Here is a 19,007-nt window from a genome sequence, read left to right as displayed (position 1 = left end):
GAGAGAACTTTCCTCAGGAGTCTCCCATGGAGAAGATAAGGCATGTGAGAAATATTCAGTGACTATTAGCGTGGCCATTGTGCCCCTCACATAGTGGCTGCTCGCAGGTGCCCCAGCTACCCAGTCATCTCACTTGAAGCTCTGCTATCAGAGCTCTCCAGCCCTGGTTGCTGCAGAACTGGTGTCAGGACTGCTGTATGGTCCTAGCTCATGAACACCAAGGCACAGTCCAACTCTATCCATCACTGTGTTAGACAACAAGACACTGGCAGGTGGAAGGGTCTTGTGTCACACCCATTGGCACCGGAACCCTGCTGCACTGTGCCCTTGGCAAATTGAACACAATGTTTTACATGCTCCTGAGTTCCTCATATTTTAGGTTTTTCCAATCATGGAGCATGTTAAACAACAGCAAACATTATTGTTATGGATGACTTGCTACAGGATGTAGAGATAGTATTTTACTCAAACTGACTGCTAGCTACAGAAGGGTGTCTGTTTCACCAGAAATTTCCATTCCTCTGAAGAAGATGGATGGAATCTGGGGCTAAGACTTACCCAAAAATATGACGTGGAATGAATGTTCAACGACAGTGACCGCTCCAATCAGTCTTTCTGCGTGATAGCACCTCTCTTTTAGCAATATAGTGCCAGGCATGGATGGCCTAGTTCAGGGCTATGTTTCTTTTGAAAAATGATAACCCCTTTCAGTCACCAGATTGAACAATCAATCAAGGGCCAAAGGTTGAGCTATTTTTCTGTTTTTTTCAATTGTTCTAGTAGTAAATGTGAAGAACTGCAAACAGGAAGCACAGAATATATTTGCACAAGTCAGTGAACTACAATTGCTTTAACAAAATAGTGACAGCATGCACTGCTTCAGTATCTTAACCTACTCATACATTTCATTTTAATGCCAAAACATCACTTATTCTGGAGTGCATAAACTGTACTGTAGTAATGATGTGCCACCTTTTCAAAGACTAAATATAAAAATAACAAGCAGGCTCACAGTTATGCTATGGTTGAAAATGAATTCTAATTAACATCACTAAAGAAAATGGCTTTTTTCCTTTTTACATAATGATTTTCACAAATGACTAAATTAATAAAACAGAAGTCTTTTTATGAGTAACAAGCTAAGATATATTTAATATAGCATCTCAATAGAAAAGAAAGTTTAGTTTCAGACAGCAGTAAGCCTTTCAAAAGTCATTTTTACCAAAGAAAGTAAAACTTTCTAACTTAGAAGAATCGAATTTTAATTAGGTGAATGGTTTTTCAGTACAGTCATAGAGGTCAAGAGGATCAAAGAATGACTTTTTAATCTACAGAACTTGGATTATAATAAAGCATCATTTCATGACTTTTCTGAGCATGGCCCTGTAAAAGGTACATTTGCCCACCCTGCATAGGTTTAGTGTCGGCAAGGTCGGCCTCATGGATACTGATTATTTCTGTAAACAGTTGGTCTATACTCCAGGTACCTCCCACCAGATGAAGGGCATCAAGACAGGTCATGATTAATCATAACAACTAGTTAACATTATCAAGATGGGGACTCACTCAGGAACCCTGTGTTGGTTACCAGTAAAGGGCTGGGAACATGGTGTACCTTTCCTCAGGAAGCTCAGTCTAGCAGGAGAGAAACCAGGTGAGGAATTAATCTCAGTAAAACTCTATGAAGCAGTTTCATTGAATAAATACATTCATGAAAGGCAGGAAGAACAAAGTCATGAAATAATATATGGATTTTCTACATAAATAAAGTGCTAAACTGATAAATATCATCTAATTGCTTCAAACTTTGTATGCATATAGTTCTTCAGAGCTAAAAAAAGAAAGGCATGCAATACAGATTAAATTCACTCAAGAGCAAACTTCATTGCTGCAACAACAATTGGTTTAACCAATCCCTCTTTTCTTATTTTGATTTAGGAGAAAACTTGAGCTTTCTTTCATAATTCTCTCATTGACAACAGGTCACAACTTGGCAAATCTCATTGGTTCTTTGTCATTTGCTATTTCCTTCATTTGGAGAAATCCTAACATCTTTCTTCCTGTCACATTAATTTTAGATTCTTCTGGAATGAAGCAGTGTGTACACACATAAGCTATACAGGTAGGGTTTACCATGAACCTTCAGGATTTGCTTCCAGCAACGCTCAGGTCTCCTTGATGCAGCAAGTGTACCCGAGGCCTGACTCCTAATAAAGACAGGCAGCACTATGCCCAGCTGCTCCTTACAGATTTCCTTCTGTGTTTGATAACAGCCAACTCCAAAGAACATTTCTACTGCATCACCTGTTGCAGACCTCCAAAGCAAAGCTCTTCAGAACAGAGGTGCCTGCTTGAAGGTTGTGGGGAGTAGGCATCCAGTTCTCCTTAGAAACACTGGTAGGACAACAGGAGACAATCTCAGGCAATAATGATTGGCTTCCTGCATCAGAAAGCCCATCATTGCTAAAGGGAAGCTAAAAGGGAAAGGGCTAAAGGAGCCATCCTTCCCTAGTCACTATTCTCAGCAGCTGAAAAGGAGGGGAAGCATGGCTGGAAAAGAGGCTTGGAGAGAAGAAAGGGGCCAAACCAGGTATGGCACGGGGGACAATAACAAGAACTCTGATGTGCTGCCAACAATGATAGAAGCCCCTGGAAGATCTGAGCAGGAAAATGACATCCTTTGACTTTTACAAGTTCTTCTGTCTTCTGTATGGGAACAGACTACAGGAGGCAGGAATGGAAAGCTGGACATCAGCTGGAGGTGACAGCAGCAGTCCAGGGAGAGACCATGAGAGCTGGGACTCAATTAATGCTAATAAAAGTAGTAAGATATAGTCAAATTCTAAATATATTCCTGTTGACAATGATAGGTAACACTTATTAAATGACCACATTGCCCCTTTATTGCATTGTGTATAAGTTCACAGCAGTTCTGATTGGTAACATGAGGCTCATTTCACAGGTGAAGACTTGAAGGTTAGGTGTACCATTTGCTTCCTGAGCATCCAGACCCTCTCTTCCCAGCTTGCCAATGGGTTTCAGGCCCGGGCAAGTTTGCTATGGATTCAATGTGACCAAAGAAAATGACAGCAAACGTTCTTTGGGGTGAAAGGGTTATACCCAACTTTATTTCCACAGTGGCAGGTCAATCACTGAAATCCCATTCACTCAGAGCAAGTCTGCATGCAGCAGGCCAGTCTCTGCCTCAGGGCCCCTCTGTCCATACAGCAGTCCTCTGGGCCTCTGTCTGAACAGTGATCCTGAACAGCCATCCCACACAGCTGTCCTCTGGGTCTCTCTGTACAGTCATCCCACACAGCCATCTTCTGGGCCTCTGTCCTCAGCACTATCACCACTCCAGCCTCTGCTCTGCTCTCCTGCAGCCTTGCAGCCATGCCATCATGTCACACCCAGAGCACTGGGCAGAGCTCTTTATATAGAGTCAATAGCCATGTATTGCCCACAGGTGTGCAGTGAGCTAGTCAACCAGGGCCAGGTGAGAATCTTGGCCACAGGAACTCTCATTTTATCCACAGCCCCCCAGTTCTTGGCAGCTTCTCTCCCACTGCATTCACATCCAGGAATGGTAGATCTCACTCCCACCAACTGAGTGGGAGTGCTTTCTATCTCCAGTCTATGCTGCTTTATATCTCCCTAGGCAAATGACCATCAGGGTTCAGACTGTGGGGAAGATGGGGTTCCTATGGCCAGGAACCTCACTGAACTTAACCACCTGATGATGTAACTGGTCTGTTGCTGGGCTGCCGCTTCCACACCTTTAGGCAATAAGCTATTTTGCACTATATAGAGAGCTCGGACCAGTGCTCTGTGTGGAGGCAGAGATGCTAGTGCTCGATCTACCACTGGAAAACAAACCAGGTAATAAACCCTTTCACCCCAAAGAACGTTTTGCTGTCAATTTCCTTGGTCACACTGAATCCACAGCGAACTTGCCCGGGGCTGAAACCCATTGGCAAGACAAGACCCACATCAATTGTCCACCAGAATCATCTTTGTCACTGCCACCCTAGACTACCTCCAAAACTGGGTGATGACAGCCATGGTGAGCAAAATGCAGTACTATCTCTTTGGTAAACCATGGCATCTGTAGTTCCCATGGCCAGATCCTCACCTGACCCTAATCTACTTGCCCACTGAACAGGTGCAATGCTTACAGGCACATGCTGCACACCTGTTGGCAGTGAGCCATAGTTGTCTGTGTTGCTATGTAAGGAACTCTGCCCAGTGCTCTGCACAGGGTTTGTACAGCTGTGGGGAAGCCTGGAGGTAGAGACAGAGACAGATTGTCAATTTGGTAGAGGCAGACATGGTTCTAGCACTCAACCTGCCATCATGAGAAGCTGGGTATAAATCCTTTTACCTGCAATGCTCTGTTGTTATTTGCTCTCACTGAATCCAGAGTGAACTTGCCAGTGGCTGAAACCCTCAGGTGAGACAATGTCTTTGCCTCTGATGCCAGAGCAGACAATCAAGATAATGAACACCTAGCATATAATCAGAAATTCACCCAATTTCATTACCATGTCTACTTTTTGACTCCCTGGTGTCTTTTTGACTGTTTCACAGAAGTTTGGGTGCTTTCCTGTACTTGCTGTGCCTGCTATTAATCTGTCTTCTGCTGGTCTGGAAAATCTGCTTATTTTCCAGTGAATTCAGTGAATAACTAATTCATGTCTTGAAGTAGTACTTACTACACATGCTCAGAGTTTTAATCATTAGAATCCTAAGATTTAAAAAATTCTCATGTAGAATTCTGATAGCAATGGAAAAAGCACTATTTCTTAAAATAATTCAGAACCATGGGATATAAGACCCAGAGGACTTTAGATACATCCAGTGTGCTGACTGTCAACCCAGGCTGTACATTAAGTCACCTGAAGAGACTCCTCACCCTATCAGCCAGTCAGAATCTCTGCAGGTGGAACCTGGGTATCTGCCATTGTAAAACTCCCCAGGTGATTCTAATGTGCAGCCAAAATGAAGAATCCCTGATCTAAACCCAGTTCCCCTCCAGGAGCCTCCTGCTCATCATTTTCAAGTGAAAGAATACAAGACCCAGAGGGAGAAGTGACTTGCCAAGGGCCAAGACAGCCTGACGTACAAACCTATTCAACTGGCACTGAACATCCCTAGGACACAGATGAAAGTGCAGGAACAGTGAGGGTGGGGGGTGGGAGGTGGGGTGGAGGGAGGGGTTTCACCCATTGTAATCCTGATGACTATCACCTAAGCTGCTTTTCTTCCAATTCTGCCCCTTCAGTGTCATGCCCCGGCTGCCAGACTGGTCTAGCTCAGAGCAAAGGGATGCAGAAAAACTGAGTTAGAACTCCAGGGCAGCACAAGTAGCTTGACAGATGATCTCTCTCCTTCAGAGGAGAACCCTTACTAGTGAGTGAGCATTATCTCTGAAGATATCACTAACCAGGCTACGAAAAACCCTGCTCTACAGCTACACAGGAATACCTCTGACAAACTAGTCCATGTTCAGGGACTTGATATAAGAAAGTAAACATGGACACCAACCATTTTTAGGTACATAAGGATGTTTACAGTAGCACTGTTCATGTAGGAGACAAGTGGGATTGTCATAGAAACACTAAGGAAATTTTTTTATTTTCCTTCTTAAAAAAGCTACAAAAAACATAAATGTAACATATTACAAATTGGTAAATATGTATCCAATAATGAAAAAATGCCAGAGTTGAGTAAGTGGTTGGGTTATAAATGGTTTTGATTATCTTCTCTTTTTAAATGTTTCATATTTTCAAGATTTTCTATAAAGCATGTCTTTCATTTAAAATTTTTTAAAAACTTACATATTTTTTAAAGCTGTAGGACAATAAATACATGCAAAAAATGATATTTGGTTACAACTGTTTTTGATACTCTCCTGCTTGTTACCAGCATGTCATTCTCCTCTTAGGCCAAGGAATGAACTACGTACCCACTTCATGCCACACTGTACAAGTGAATAAACATTTTAATGGGACACCCAAATTAGAATCTGACTTCATTTATGTTAAGTCAAAACCTACAAATTTTTTAGTGTCAGAATATTTTTTTCATGAAATTAGAGACTAACAAATTCATTCAGTCCATCTCTCCAGTCTTCAGGTTATTTAACAGATTTTAACAATATTTACCAAGTACTTTTCATGCACCAGGGACTCCTTTAGGCTTTGAGAACTTTACCATGAATAAAAAAGGTCTAAAAGCCCTTCTTCTTGTGGTTCTTCCATTCTGGTGGGAAGGCACAGACAATAAATGCATTAATGAGAAGTAACATGCAGCAGGGAGAAGGTAAGGTGTGCTGGGGATGGGAAGTGGGAGGGTGCTATTTTAAATAGGGTATCTAGGGAAGACCTTAGTGATGAGGGTCCATTAGAAAAGGGACCTGAGAGAGGCAGCCAGCTCATGGGAATTTGGGAGGAAGAACATTCTAAGCATCCTCCTGATAAATAAAGGGGAAAACATATGTCCTCAATCATTATTCTTTGGGTCATTTGGAATTACATTCCTGATGTAGGTTTAGTCAATTCCTGGCTACAGAATGGCCAGATGAATATTGTCTACAGAAAGTGGGGATTGGGAAAACAAAACTTTGAGGGAAAAAAAAAATTGCATATGTCAACACCTTGGAAAAATCTCAGACCTCTGCCTTCTTAATAGTGCTTACGTGGACTATGTGTGTAAAAAGCCATTTATGATGGAGAGCTACCAGGGCTGAATTAGTAGAAAAACAAAATACTTCCTGAATCTTCCCAATATGTACTTATTATATATCTGCCTGGAAAGGACATGAATGAGCCATGTATTTAATACAACTATTTCTAAAAAATTTTAAATCTCTATTATGAAATACATATTTATACCCTGAATGTGAAAAAGCCAAAAAATTCAATTCAAAAATCTTAATTTTCCTTAATTTTATGACAAATGTCCTTGTGTACTGAGTTTCTCTAAGTACCACTATATAGTATGGGAGACAATTTTAAAAAAAGATACAGAAATCAATGTACAACCAATGTTTTTGAAATGGTAATAGAAATTTAATTTCCTCACATAAAAATGTAAGAACTAGATCTAACCAAAGTCATTAATACTTTGACCTCAATCTATAAAGGACTCTTACCATTAAACTGCCAAGTGATTCATCTCTCAATGTTTAAAATAAAAGATATTATATCCACAGACAAGTTTTCAATTTAATAGAACCACCGTAACTGCAGCTTGGTAAAAAATCACACAGCACAAGACTACCTTGTTTCTCTGGGTTTTATATTAACAACAAAATCTTTAAAATCTGACATCATCTGAATAGGATTTGAGATTAATTTTAATTCAAATTAAGCATCTCTCAATGCACATGATCAAATACACAGAATTCCAGTATCACTTCAGTAATTCAGCAGTAAGTGAAGATCCTTTTTAGAGTATACATAAGATGAAGTATGTCTTCTAGGGATAAACTGAACATTTTCAGGGACTATCAAACTACTAAATTTTTAATATACTCAATTTCATGTCTAGAAATGCAAAAATGGTTAAGTTCCTTTTCAAAAGCTGTGACTGGTTTCTAAACAAATTAACATTGCCTCAGAAGCATAATCATGCCTTCCTAGAAAACTAGAATAATGAGTTTATCAAGTCCCAGGTTCTTTCTAAATTTTTCCAGATTTTATGGACATAAAATTATTTCCTTTCTGAAAAGTCAGAGAATTTTTAAGAAAAGAAACATCAAGGAAGATGAGGATGGAATTCTTACTAAAGAAGGTAGAAGGTAGGATTCCTTCCAAATCCCTCAGATATGAATTTCTATGGCCAGAAATGAGTAAACAAGTCATACAGTTTCTTGAAACACCTAGAGCAGTTAAGTTACACTGCCAAGAATGCTATTTAACAGTGACACTGAATTATGGCTTTTAATAAGAGTGTCTGGAATTTCTGGCTATGGGATATCTGTCTGCCAGCAGAGTCACAGGTGAAGAGGTACAGTGCAGCACCAAATAAATAAGTAAATAAGTCAACAAATACTAAGTTGTGAGGAGGAGAGTGTTTTGACCTAGGAGATTAAACCAAGGATGAATGATAGCTTCTCCGTGTGTACCCTAAGAGAAGAAGAAGTGGAAACTGAGGCTCTAAAGAAATGTTTCGGAAATATCCAAGTGATAGATAATCATGGGCTCTCAGGCTTGGGAAGGCCCTTAAGACATCTCCAGTTAGAACCCTGTACTTCACTGCACCTTCAGCAATTCCACAGCACTCCTGTTCAGTTTCAGCGCGAATGCAAGACAGCTTCATTTCCCAAGGAAACCTCTCCCATCTCTAAACAGTTCTATCCTGGTGAATCCTTCCCTTCACTAAACCAAGTCTGCTCTCTGTAGCTTCTCACTGACCCTTGTTTCACTCCATAAGGCTGGAGCCCCAAACACACTGGCCTTTGGACTGAGTCAAGGGGCATAGATGAGGGCAGTGGGCCAACAGCCAGACCATAAGTGATAGGGACTTGGGACAACTAGCTGCTCATCTAAATGGCTGCCACTGCTCTGCTCCAGCTGCCTGTTGACATGCAGGAACACTGGCCCCTGTCATCAGTTTTTCTGACGCAGAGAAGCTAGAAATTTGAATTTTAGCAGAAATATCTTGAGTTTTGAATATATATGGAATTATGGAGTTCAAACAACTCTTAGAGATCAAGTTATCCAATCCTCTCATTTTATAGGTGAGAAAACCGAGGCCCAGAACAGAAAAAGTGACCAGCCCAAAGCCGAATGGTTAACCAGATGCAGGACTGCAGGAGCAGAGCACTAAACATAAGGTCCCACTACTCCCACCCCCAAAATGTCGCCTGCAGGGTCAGCAGTGCATTTGCCCTTAGACTTGTTTAAGTCTTCTGAAAGAAGAATTAGCTTTAGCTTATTGCCTGTATCCACTGTCCACACCTAGTGTTTAAAGGATTCTTTCAAGTTGAGGAGGGATAGGTGGCAGCAGTTACGAGTACAGATTCAGGAGACAGAGTGCCCAGGTTTGCAAGCCTAGCTCTACCACTTAGTACGTGCATGGCCAAGTCACCTCCCCTGTTTAGGGCTCAGTTACCTTCTCTGTGAAATAGGGATAATAACAGTACCTATCTCAGCATTATTGTGAGAATTAAATGAACCAAGGCATATAAAGTGCTTACAACATGCTTGACCTGGAGGAAGCACTACATGGACAATAGAGAGACAGCAACAATATGCTAAAAAAGAGAGTTGATGCAAAACTGGACATAAATATTCTAGAAAAGTACAAGTCCTGCAAAAAATTAACTCAAGCAGCTAGTTCATTTGTAGAGGTTAAGGCAAAGGTGGGCTTAAGCAATTAAAACAATGGCCATAAATGGAGCATGAACCCAAGAATTAAGCTTTTAGCACCCACCAACACAAGGAAGAGCCCGAGTGAATCTCTTGTTTCATCTTCCAACCTTGAAGAAGTCCTAAAATACCTGGCCTGTACTCCAACCTGGGCTCCTCCTCACCACAGCTGAACTGATTCTCTAAATAGTTACTGCAACCATCTCTTTCCATCCTCCATCTCTAAGTTACAGGTAGGGACCAAGTCCCTCAAAAGTTCTTCCATTAAGTGAGATGTCTGGTTTCCTCATGCCCCTTTACTTGCTAGCAGTAGACAAGCAGAAAGGCAGCAACCATTATTTTAAAAAAGGAAGGAAAATGGGTCATTTCCTCAACATCACAACTCAGTCACAAACCACCTCCTTAGTCTTCTCGATTTACCATGTTTATTACCTTGTTATGACAAGATTTCAATTTAAGCCAAGAGAAAGCATAAACAAACATAAAAAAAAAAAAAAAATGTTTTTTAGAAGCTGATACACCCCGGCTCAAATCAGAAGCCACAAATAAATTGGCACAACTGCTCTGGCCTCTAAAGCAAGAGAGTAAATAAAGAGCTTTTCCCCAGGGTTGCCAGGACCTCAGGGAGCCCCAGGGGGTTGATGATCCAGTTGGCGGCTCCTGTGTGTCACTGTGTACAAAGCTTATAAGGGTTAACATTTATTGACTGCTATGTGCCAGCTATAGATGTGAGTACTGTGCATGTACTGACTCATTTAATTCCCTTACCAACCAAGTGAGGCAGATACCCCATTTCCCAGACTAGGAAACTGAAACCCTGAGAGGTCAGATAGTGTACTCAGAGAAACACAGTAAGATGTAGCAAAGCCAGGACACAAACTCCAGTGGCTTTAGAGGCTACACTCCTAATTAACTACTTCTCAGAACTGCCTCTAGAAATTTCTGAAAATATTTTACTCAGACTCTACCATAATCAGCAGCTGGGCAGCTCCTAGGAGCTGCCCCTCACCTTTCCCGGCATCTGAAAGCCCACTTGCTGCGGCTCTCACCTGGCTGAGCTGCTTTTTACTATATAGTTTTTGAAAACTTAGGGACTCTCTAAATCACTGTTGAGGCATTTCCTCACACCCTTTTCTAGAGATATATAAAACTGTACGTCCATGGGCTTTTTTTTTTTCAATTGAAAGGGATAGATTTCCCCTCTTTGCTAGTACAAAAGGTGTATGAGCTCAAAATCCAGGAAAGGACAAATAATGGCTAGCAAGGAAAAAAGGAGAAAAATGGAAAGTAGAAAAATTGAGAGTATGTTTAAAAGTACTATAGTCAGCAGGGAAATGCAAGTGAAAATCACAAGGAAGATAGCACTTCACTACAACCAGAATAGCCAAAATCAAAAAGACAACAAGTATTGATGAAAATGTAGAGAAACTGGAATCTTCATAACTGCTAGTGGGAATTTGAAATAGCGCAGCTCCTTTGGAAAACAATGGCAGTTCCTAAAATGGTTAAACCATAGAGTTGCCATATGACTCAGGAGTTTCACTTGTAGGTATATACACAGAGAGGGGTCCACACAAAAAGTTGGACATGAATGTTTAGCAGCATTATGTCTAATAACCAAGAAGTGGAAAGAACCTTTTAAATGCCCATTAATTGATGAATAAATTAAATGTGGCATACCAGCACAATGAAATATTATTTGGCAACAAAAAGGAATGAGGTACCAACACAGGCTACAGCACTGATAGATCTTGAAAGAATGCTAAGTTAAAGACTCCAGTCACAAAAAATGCATTACATATTTACTGATCTTAACTTACAATGCAGTTACATCTCAATCTACCCACTGTAAGTTGAAAATATCATAAGTCAAAAACATATTAATATGCCTAACCTACTGAACATCATAAGCCAAACCTAACCTACTTTAAGAGTGCTCAGAACACTTACACTGGCCTACATTTATGCAAAATCATCTAACACAAAGCCTATTTTATAATAAAGTGTTGAATTTCTCATATAATTTATTGAATACTGTACTGAAAATGAAAAACAGAATGGGTGTCTGGGTGCAGAATGGTTGTAAGTGTACTGGTCATTTACTCTCATGACTGCATGGCTGACTGGGAGCTGTGGCTCACTGCCACTGCCCAGCGTCATGAAAATACTGTACTATATATCGCTAGCCTGGAAAAGGATTGAAATAGCATGTTGCTTTCACACTATCACAAGTAAAATAATCCTAAAACAAACTATTTAAAGTCAGGGAGTGTACGTATATGAAGCATTTGGAATAGACAAATATATAAACAGAAAGTAGGTTACTGTGGGAAAAATGGAAATTTCCTATGGCCAGGATCCTCACCTGACCTTAAACTAATTGATGATGTAATTGGCTTACTGCTAGACCACTGCTTCCACACCTTTAGTCAATAAGCTATTATTGACTGAGTCACTACATAAAGAGCTCTGCCCAGTGCTCTGGGCAGAGGTAGGGACCAAGGTGGATTATGGACCTACAGACTATTGGATGGAGACATGATTCTAGTGCTCAACCTATAAACCCTTTTATGCCAAGAACCTTTCACTGTCATTTCTCAGTCTCACTGAATGTGTAGTGAACTTGCCTGGGGCTGAAACCCTCAGGCAAGGCAGTTACCTAGGGGCGGGAGATTGGAAACAGACGAGAACCACTAATGGATACAAGGTTTCTTTTTGGAATTAATGGTGAGGTTTGTACAACTCTGTATAGTAAAACCATTAAATTGTATAATTTAAATGAGTGAACTGGAGGACATGTGAATTCTCTCTTAATAAAGCTGTCATATTCTTTAAAAAGATTTTTTTTTAAACCAGTTACAAAGTAAAACTACTAATCTATTCCAGGAGAATCTCTGTGTGAATGAGAAACCACAATTGCATAAGTGGCAGAAACCCAAGGTAATTTAAGCAATTTAAGAAAAACAAAAACAAAGGCTATAGGAAAGGAGAAAGGGAAATTATGTACCATATCACCATCACCTGAAATGCACAGATATTACATAGTGTTGCATAATTAAATTCAGACCTTCTCCCTTGGAAGCTATCAGTTCCAAAAATAAAGGATCTAGAGGAAAGGTGAGATTAAAAAAAAAGCTGATGTTAAAAGAGCAAAAGACTCTGAATTAAAAATTTCACAAATGTAAGGCTACTATGGTATACTGCATACCATGTTCACAAAATAATATGCAATGAGTGTTTAAAATGTACACTATTTTCTAAGTTTAATTTAGAAATATGACTGAACTATAACTAGAAAAAGTAAAGCATTCAAGTTCTGGAGCTAAGTGTAATGCACTGACAGCCAGACCAGTGCTGCCATCTCGGTGTTAGAGATTCAGGCAGAAGAATTTAAGAGTGAAGTGAAAGGTTTGCCAAGCCACCGAGTCTGTGTGTCTCCTTATGATACATGGTAATGAGACATTAGCAGAAATCAATGCTAACTCTGAATACAGTTTCTTAATGTGGCAATATGTCAAATTTAAATATTAAAGTTTCAAGGCTATTCGCAGAAAGGGCAAAAACACATTTTTAGAAACAGCAGAGAATTTCCTTTACATTTTTTAGCCTTTAACTTTCAATCTATTACTAAAGTCTTTACTCCCACTATGTCCTAAGCATCATTTGTATGGAAAGTCAGCCTACTGCTTTTTGTTAAAGAATAGGTGAGCCATTAATTGATCCATTGTTTTGCGAGTTTTGGAGAGCCTTCTTAGACAGGAACAAATGATGTGCCTCTTGGTATTCAAAGAAGCCAAGTTTAGAATTTTATGCATGTGTACAAATAAATTTTAAAAATCCTGTAAAGTCAGCTAACAATCTTGGAGTTTAAAGAACCTCACCCCAATAGAGGATTATACATTAAATATATTTAAAGATACTTTATATGTTAAAGTGTTCTTCCATTGTCTTCCAAATCATTGACTATCATAAAGTTTAAGTAGTGCTCCTATGACTCAAGGCTAGAGTACAATCTTTGCACCCACAAAACTGTTGCACTCCAGAAAGTATATCCAATGTTCCTAAATGCTCTATGATAACTTTTCTAAGATGTTAACTGTCTCATCTCTTCATTTAATTAATTTTCTGGCCTATCTGTAGAAGCATTGAACTTTCTCTGCACCACCTGTTTAAGGCTGACAAGTTCCTTGTTTAAAGCAGCTGGTGATTACCAGAGGCAATCCGATTTTGTATTTCACTAACAGGTGATAGCAAATCTCAGAATGAAAACTTTTCCCCAAAGAATGCACCCCCACCCCAATGTAGTCAAAGTTTGGTGTTTCATTTCAGTGGCATAAGGGTTCTGTCCTGGCTTTTAAGGAAAGTATTTTTGATTAAGTGACTCCAGTCAGAAAATGCATCAGTCATTTCTATCCCCTCCTCCTCCCTCTGGATGTCACAACTTCAACACAGGAACCCCTCTGGGCAAGGAGGACCCACCTCTCAAGCACAGGAAAAGCCCTGGACTCAGGGAGGTGAGTCTGCTAAAACTAGCTGCTTATACTGACAAGCCTGGAAAGGGCCTTTTTTTTTTTTTGGTACCTACGACAGGCTTACGGATAAAAAGCGAGTTTGGAGGCGGTAACCTACTTCTAGTCCGGGCAACCTGTGAGCATGAAGAAAAACATATTCTTTCTACCCTGAAATCGCCTCATTCTCACCAGAAAGAAAACCTTTGTCATATTTAACCTCCCAATCAGGTAAAGGATAATGCAAAACTTGAAAAGTAGGCACAACTTTATGGACCACTGTGCTCTTCCTGGCTTGCTGAGGATTGTTATTATTTACCTTCGTGCCTGCCTGTCAGCTTCTACGGATGACAAGCCGGGCAGCCCTGGGCTTTAATGTTATTTATCACGTGTGTCAACCCACCAGGAGGGAACTCAATCTCCCAGGAAGAGCTGAAACCTGATTTGAAGGAGCAAGTTCGCAGTGGTGAGCTGCCAGTAACAGTAACCCTACCCACCTCCTGACACACAGACGCCTGCATCAGGACTATACCTGATGCACACACCCGAGGGCGGAAAAGGGTTATCGGATCTGCCGGCTCCCTAACTGAGAATAGCATCGGGCGGAGACCTGCCCTCCAAACTTCATCTCCCAGATCCGCCTAGGAAAAATGAGCCCACCTCGGTGAACCCTCGTCCAAGTGGCGCTAAGCTGAGCGGAACACACTCTCTGGTTCCCCCAAACGGTTGCTCCTCTCTACCTTGTAAGGCTCCCAAAGTGACGCGGAGCACAACTTGGTAGGTCCAAGGCACAGGCACGCGGCTTCCACGCAGCCGACTTCCCAAAAAGGAGCCGGGAGCTGGGTCCCCCTGGACGCTGCCGCCCCCTCGAGCCCCCCTCCCCCGCCAGGGCCGCTTACCTGCGTGGGACATTGTGACGGTCTCGTTGGCGCTGGAGCCCACGTTGAAGATGACCACGGCGGAGGCGTTCTGCAGGAACGCGTTCCGGATCTTGTCCCTGTACGTGCAGTTGCCCTTGGGGATGAGGGCTATCCAGTTCTTGCCGTGGGCAGGGGCGGCGAACTTGGTGCCGGGGTCGCAGGCCAGGCGGTCGTGCGCCGAGCTGGCCATGGCCACCTCCCCGCGCGCGTCCTGCTTGGGCGAGTGCTCCCCGTAGCGCCCGCACTCGGTCTTCTCAGTGCGCAGCTCGGGGCCGCCGCCGCCGCCCGCCGCCCCGGTCCCGGGGTCCGGCGCGGGCTCGGCGTAGGTGATGTTCACGAAGGCGGTGTACCATTCCTCCTTCTCGGCCACGGTGAAGTCCAGGCAGAGCAGATGCACGAAACAAAAGGAAAGCAGCCATGTTGAGAGAGCCAGACTGCGGCACGCTCGGATGAGAGACATTGCCACCTTCATCCGCCGGGGCCCCCTCCCGCCCCCGCGCCCTCCGGCCGCCCCGTCCCTGCTCCCAGCACCCCAACCCCGGCCGGCCGTTCCTCCGCCTCCTCCTCACTCCTGGGCCCGAGGGGCCGCGGCCGGGTCGCGCAGCCGCCGCGGGCTCCGCTCTACGAGCAAGCGGGTGGCGCCAGCCGCTGCCCCTTTCACCCGGAGCGCGGCGGCTGCATGTCGCTTCCCGGGCGCCGGAGGAGCGGGTGCTTGGGGCTTGCGAGGAGTCCAGCGGCCGAGCGTCCTGCTCGTTCGTCCGGCCTCTCCTTCTCTCATAAGGGTGACCGGGGCCCCAGGAGCTGGAGAGGTGGCGGCCGCGCAGGCGGGGGCGGGGACGGCCGCTCCAAGCCCGGGGTGCCGCCGTCGGGGTCCCGGCCTCTTGACGCCCGCGCTCGGCGAGCAGGTCCGGCGGCCGGTGCGCCGGTTCCCTCGGGCTGCGGGCGCCGCGCCCCTCTGTTCGCCGCTGCCTGCGCTGCGCACGACTTGCCACGGGAGGGCCCGGCTCGGGGGTAGTGGAAGCGAGCGGGCCGAGAGAACTACGCGGTGTGTGTCTGCATATGTTTGTGTGTGTGTGTGTAATGTGTGCGTGCAAGGAGGAGCTTAGTGTGATGTCAAAGATTCTGGGCTTCGTTTGCCACGCTCCCTCGGTCTCTCATTAAGGGCAGCAGCGACCCCTGCCGGGTCTAAGGTTAAACCCGATCTGCGACTTCGGGTGGAGGCAAAAGGGGAAGCGACTGTCATCACAAAATAACTAGGTGCGCTTTAAATATAGCCTATCGTAAACAATATCCCCATTTGCAGAAGGAACTGCAGTGAGCTCCCTAATTACCCAGCCTTGGGCCAAAAGGTAAGGCAGCTTGGTGGCGAGGTCCTTCCAACAGCATGCCTGGAGTATCTAGGGTAAGGACTATCAAATTTTACTGTGCACGAGCTTCACCTGGCGGTTGTTACAACTCAAAATGATGGGCCTTGCCACAGAGTTTCTGCTGCTGAATGTCTCCGGCAGGGCTCCGGCATACATTTCCTAGCAAATTCCTGGGTGTTGCAGTGGCTGCGCGATTAAGGACCACTCTGTTAGAGTGAGTGTAGGATTGGCCTTCTTTCCTCCCATCTGGAAGCGAACATGTGACATTTGTTTTCTTCTAGAATGGATATTTTCTAAGGCTGTAAAAGAAAGAAACTGGGTGAGAGAGAATAGTTTTTCCACTGTGTTTATTCTGGTTGTCATGACTGGTGGCAGGAGACTCACAGCATCAACAGACTAGGGTGGTTGATTTGGGTGGTTATTGTTTATTGTGTGTTCTCCAGTTGTGCATAGAGCTCACACTAGTCCCAGAGAGCACAGTGCCTCTAGAGTACTGCTTTTAACACTGTGACACAGCACAGTTCCTTACCAATTAAATGTTTAGCTGATCCTTTCCTCCAACAGTTTCCCTGGCTCGAGATACCTGTCCTGTAAAGACTCTAAAACAATTTGTGGGATCGTTGTCAATCGCTCACGTTGTACTTGCCACCTGGCACTCTTTCAGGGAGCCCAGGACCCAATGCACTGTGAGAACGAAAGTCCGTCTTTCTCTGAGACGTTAGTATGTTTGCAGCTTTCCGTTCATGACAGTCCACCAGCAATTCTTTCCCAGCAGCTGTACAAACGGTTGCTGGCTATCGGGAGAGCAGTGAGCCCCAGGTGTGCCCAAATTAGAAGCCTGTGCAAGAACTACTTAGATGAATTTGTCTCTGTGGCATTTGAGGTGCTAGTTTTGTGTGTTTTCCTAACTTACTCATTTTAGAAAATGGGCTTTGAGGCAATGGGGACAGTGTTTTTTATAGTGCCTAGCCAAGAGACAAACGTGGAGACTGCCTGGCTGCTGATTCCTGAGCCACTGGAGCTCTGGGGAGCAGTCCATGTGCTAAAACCCATAGCTAGGTTCTGTACAGATGCTTCAGCAAACCAAGATGGCTCCCCAAACCTCTCTTGTCTCTTACTAATTTTCCTCTGGTCACAATACTTGGGTGATCTGTAGCAATAAGAATACATAACTACCATTTACCCATTCTTTCCCTTGGGAAAGGTAGAGGCTGAAGAGATGTCAGGATCAAGGAGGCAGCATCCTGGCTGGGAGACTGTATAATTAAATAAGTAAAATACTGACTATAATGGAAGCCATATCTTATGGTTGGAGAGGGAGTTTATAGATATGGAAAGAAAGCAAGCTATAAAGAACCATGAGATGTTGGATTAGATTAAAAATGAGTGTGAAATTATTAAAAACACATAGATGTATGTATATACATATCTACACACTCACATACACATATACATAGCTAGAAGCAGAGGACACATCAAGTGGCTGGAAAATCTTGGTTGCTAAATACCCATCCTCCACTAAAAAGAACCAGGACTGATCAGAGCTTGAGCTGGGAAAGTAAAGAGTTAGTCTGGAAACTTTTGTAGGGAGTATTCCTAAGCTCAAAGCATGAGGGGAACGTGCTGTATGGACACATGAGCCAGTTAGAAGGAGTTCCTACTGGCCAAATCTGGGACAATTTGAGCATCAAGATAAATAATGATAGTAACTGATAACAATCTACTGGATAAGACAGGAATTCATAAAACCTTGCTAAGGAAATGAATAATGATAGAATAAATAAATAAATGGGTAGAAGGGCAGCTCTACCTTATGGCAGAATTTGAACTAGTAACATTGGTGAAAACAGAAAGTCACTATTGGGCAATGTTGGTTTATCCAGGCAGGAGTCCTCTGTGGATGCTAAGGCTGGGGGGTGCATGTTTCATATGAAACAGGATATTAGCCTAGGTTTGAAGTATCTTCTGAAAAATAATTATTGATGTTCTGAGAAGAGTACAGCATGGCATTCCTGTGGCATCCCTGCCCGGAACTCATGGCCTGGATCTGAGCACGGGGAAACCCTGGACAGACCCAGGAAACGCATCCAACAACATGAAAAGTCTGCATTCTTTAAAACTCTCAACCTTACAACAGAGAAAAACAAAAGAGCTAATTGATCCAAATTGAAGGAAACTTAGAGACATGACAGCTAAACAAAACAAACAATCTTGGGTTGGCTCCTGGACTGGAGAGGAAAAATAAAGAGTTGGCAAAAATTGAGTAAGATCTGTGGACTGGATAGTGGTGTCTTGTCAATGCTGTTGACATGATCTGATGATTATTTGTGACTATGTGGAAGACAGTCCTTGAGTTGGGGATAAGTATACTTAAGTATTTAGTAGTGATAAGGCATTCTGTCTGCAACTGCACTTAAATGGTTCAGGAAAAAAAATTGTGATTACATATATGTAAGAGCTTGTTTTCCGCTAGACTACTTCAGAGAAGCTGGAACCCAATTCATGGGAAAATAACAAGTCCAAGTTCTACTTTGGGGAAGGGTATTAATCTGTGTCCGGCTTTCTGCTCATGACTCTTCTCCAACACAACTTCTCCTTTTTTCTGGGAGCACTACCTGAACCACTGAGCTGGGTGTACAGTGGGGAATAAAATGGGGTTTTATTCCCCTCTCTGGAGTTTGCATCTGCAGTGGGGGAAAGAGAAATTCATTTCAAGTTTTAAATTATATCAGGTGATGGCAAGTACTATGAGGAAAGAGGCAGTGGAGTCAGGGAGGGTGACCTCTTTTATATAAGGTGCTGTTGCCTCAGGATGAGCTGTTCTGATGAGGTGATTTT

General features: G+C 43.1%; 1 protein-coding gene and 1 long non-coding RNA gene across 3 annotated transcripts in view; both read right to left on the bottom strand.

Moving 5' to 3' along the window:
* Positions 1 to 14,737, bottom strand: part of LOC140849549 (uncharacterized) — a 167,075-nt gene extending 152,338 nt beyond the window's left edge. The window contains exon 1 of the long non-coding RNA XR_012131561.1: positions 14,623 to 14,737. This is a non-coding gene — a long non-coding RNA (uncharacterized lncRNA). The remainder of the gene's footprint in view (positions 1 to 14,622) is intronic.
* The window catches only part of RNF150 (ring finger protein 150), a 309,572-nt gene extending 294,295 nt beyond the window's left edge, over positions 1 to 15,277 (bottom strand). For both annotated transcript variants that reach the window (XM_073237012.1, XM_073237013.1), the window contains exon 1: positions 14,782 to 15,277. In XM_073237012.1, the coding sequence (XP_073093113.1) occupies positions 14,782 to 15,274 (493 nt within the window). In that variant the 5' untranslated portion in view covers positions 15,275 to 15,277. The remainder of the gene's footprint in view (positions 1 to 14,781) is intronic.
* Positions 15,278 to 19,007: the final 3,730 nt, after the last annotated feature.

The sequence above is a fragment of the Manis javanica genome, chromosome 5 (genome assembly GCF_040802235.1).
Source record: "Manis javanica isolate MJ-LG chromosome 5, MJ_LKY, whole genome shotgun sequence".
Taxonomy (NCBI): domain Eukaryota; kingdom Metazoa; phylum Chordata; class Mammalia; order Pholidota; family Manidae; genus Manis; species Manis javanica.
Note: the sequence above shows the minus strand (reverse complement) of the source record. Positions and strands in the feature narration are given on the sequence as shown.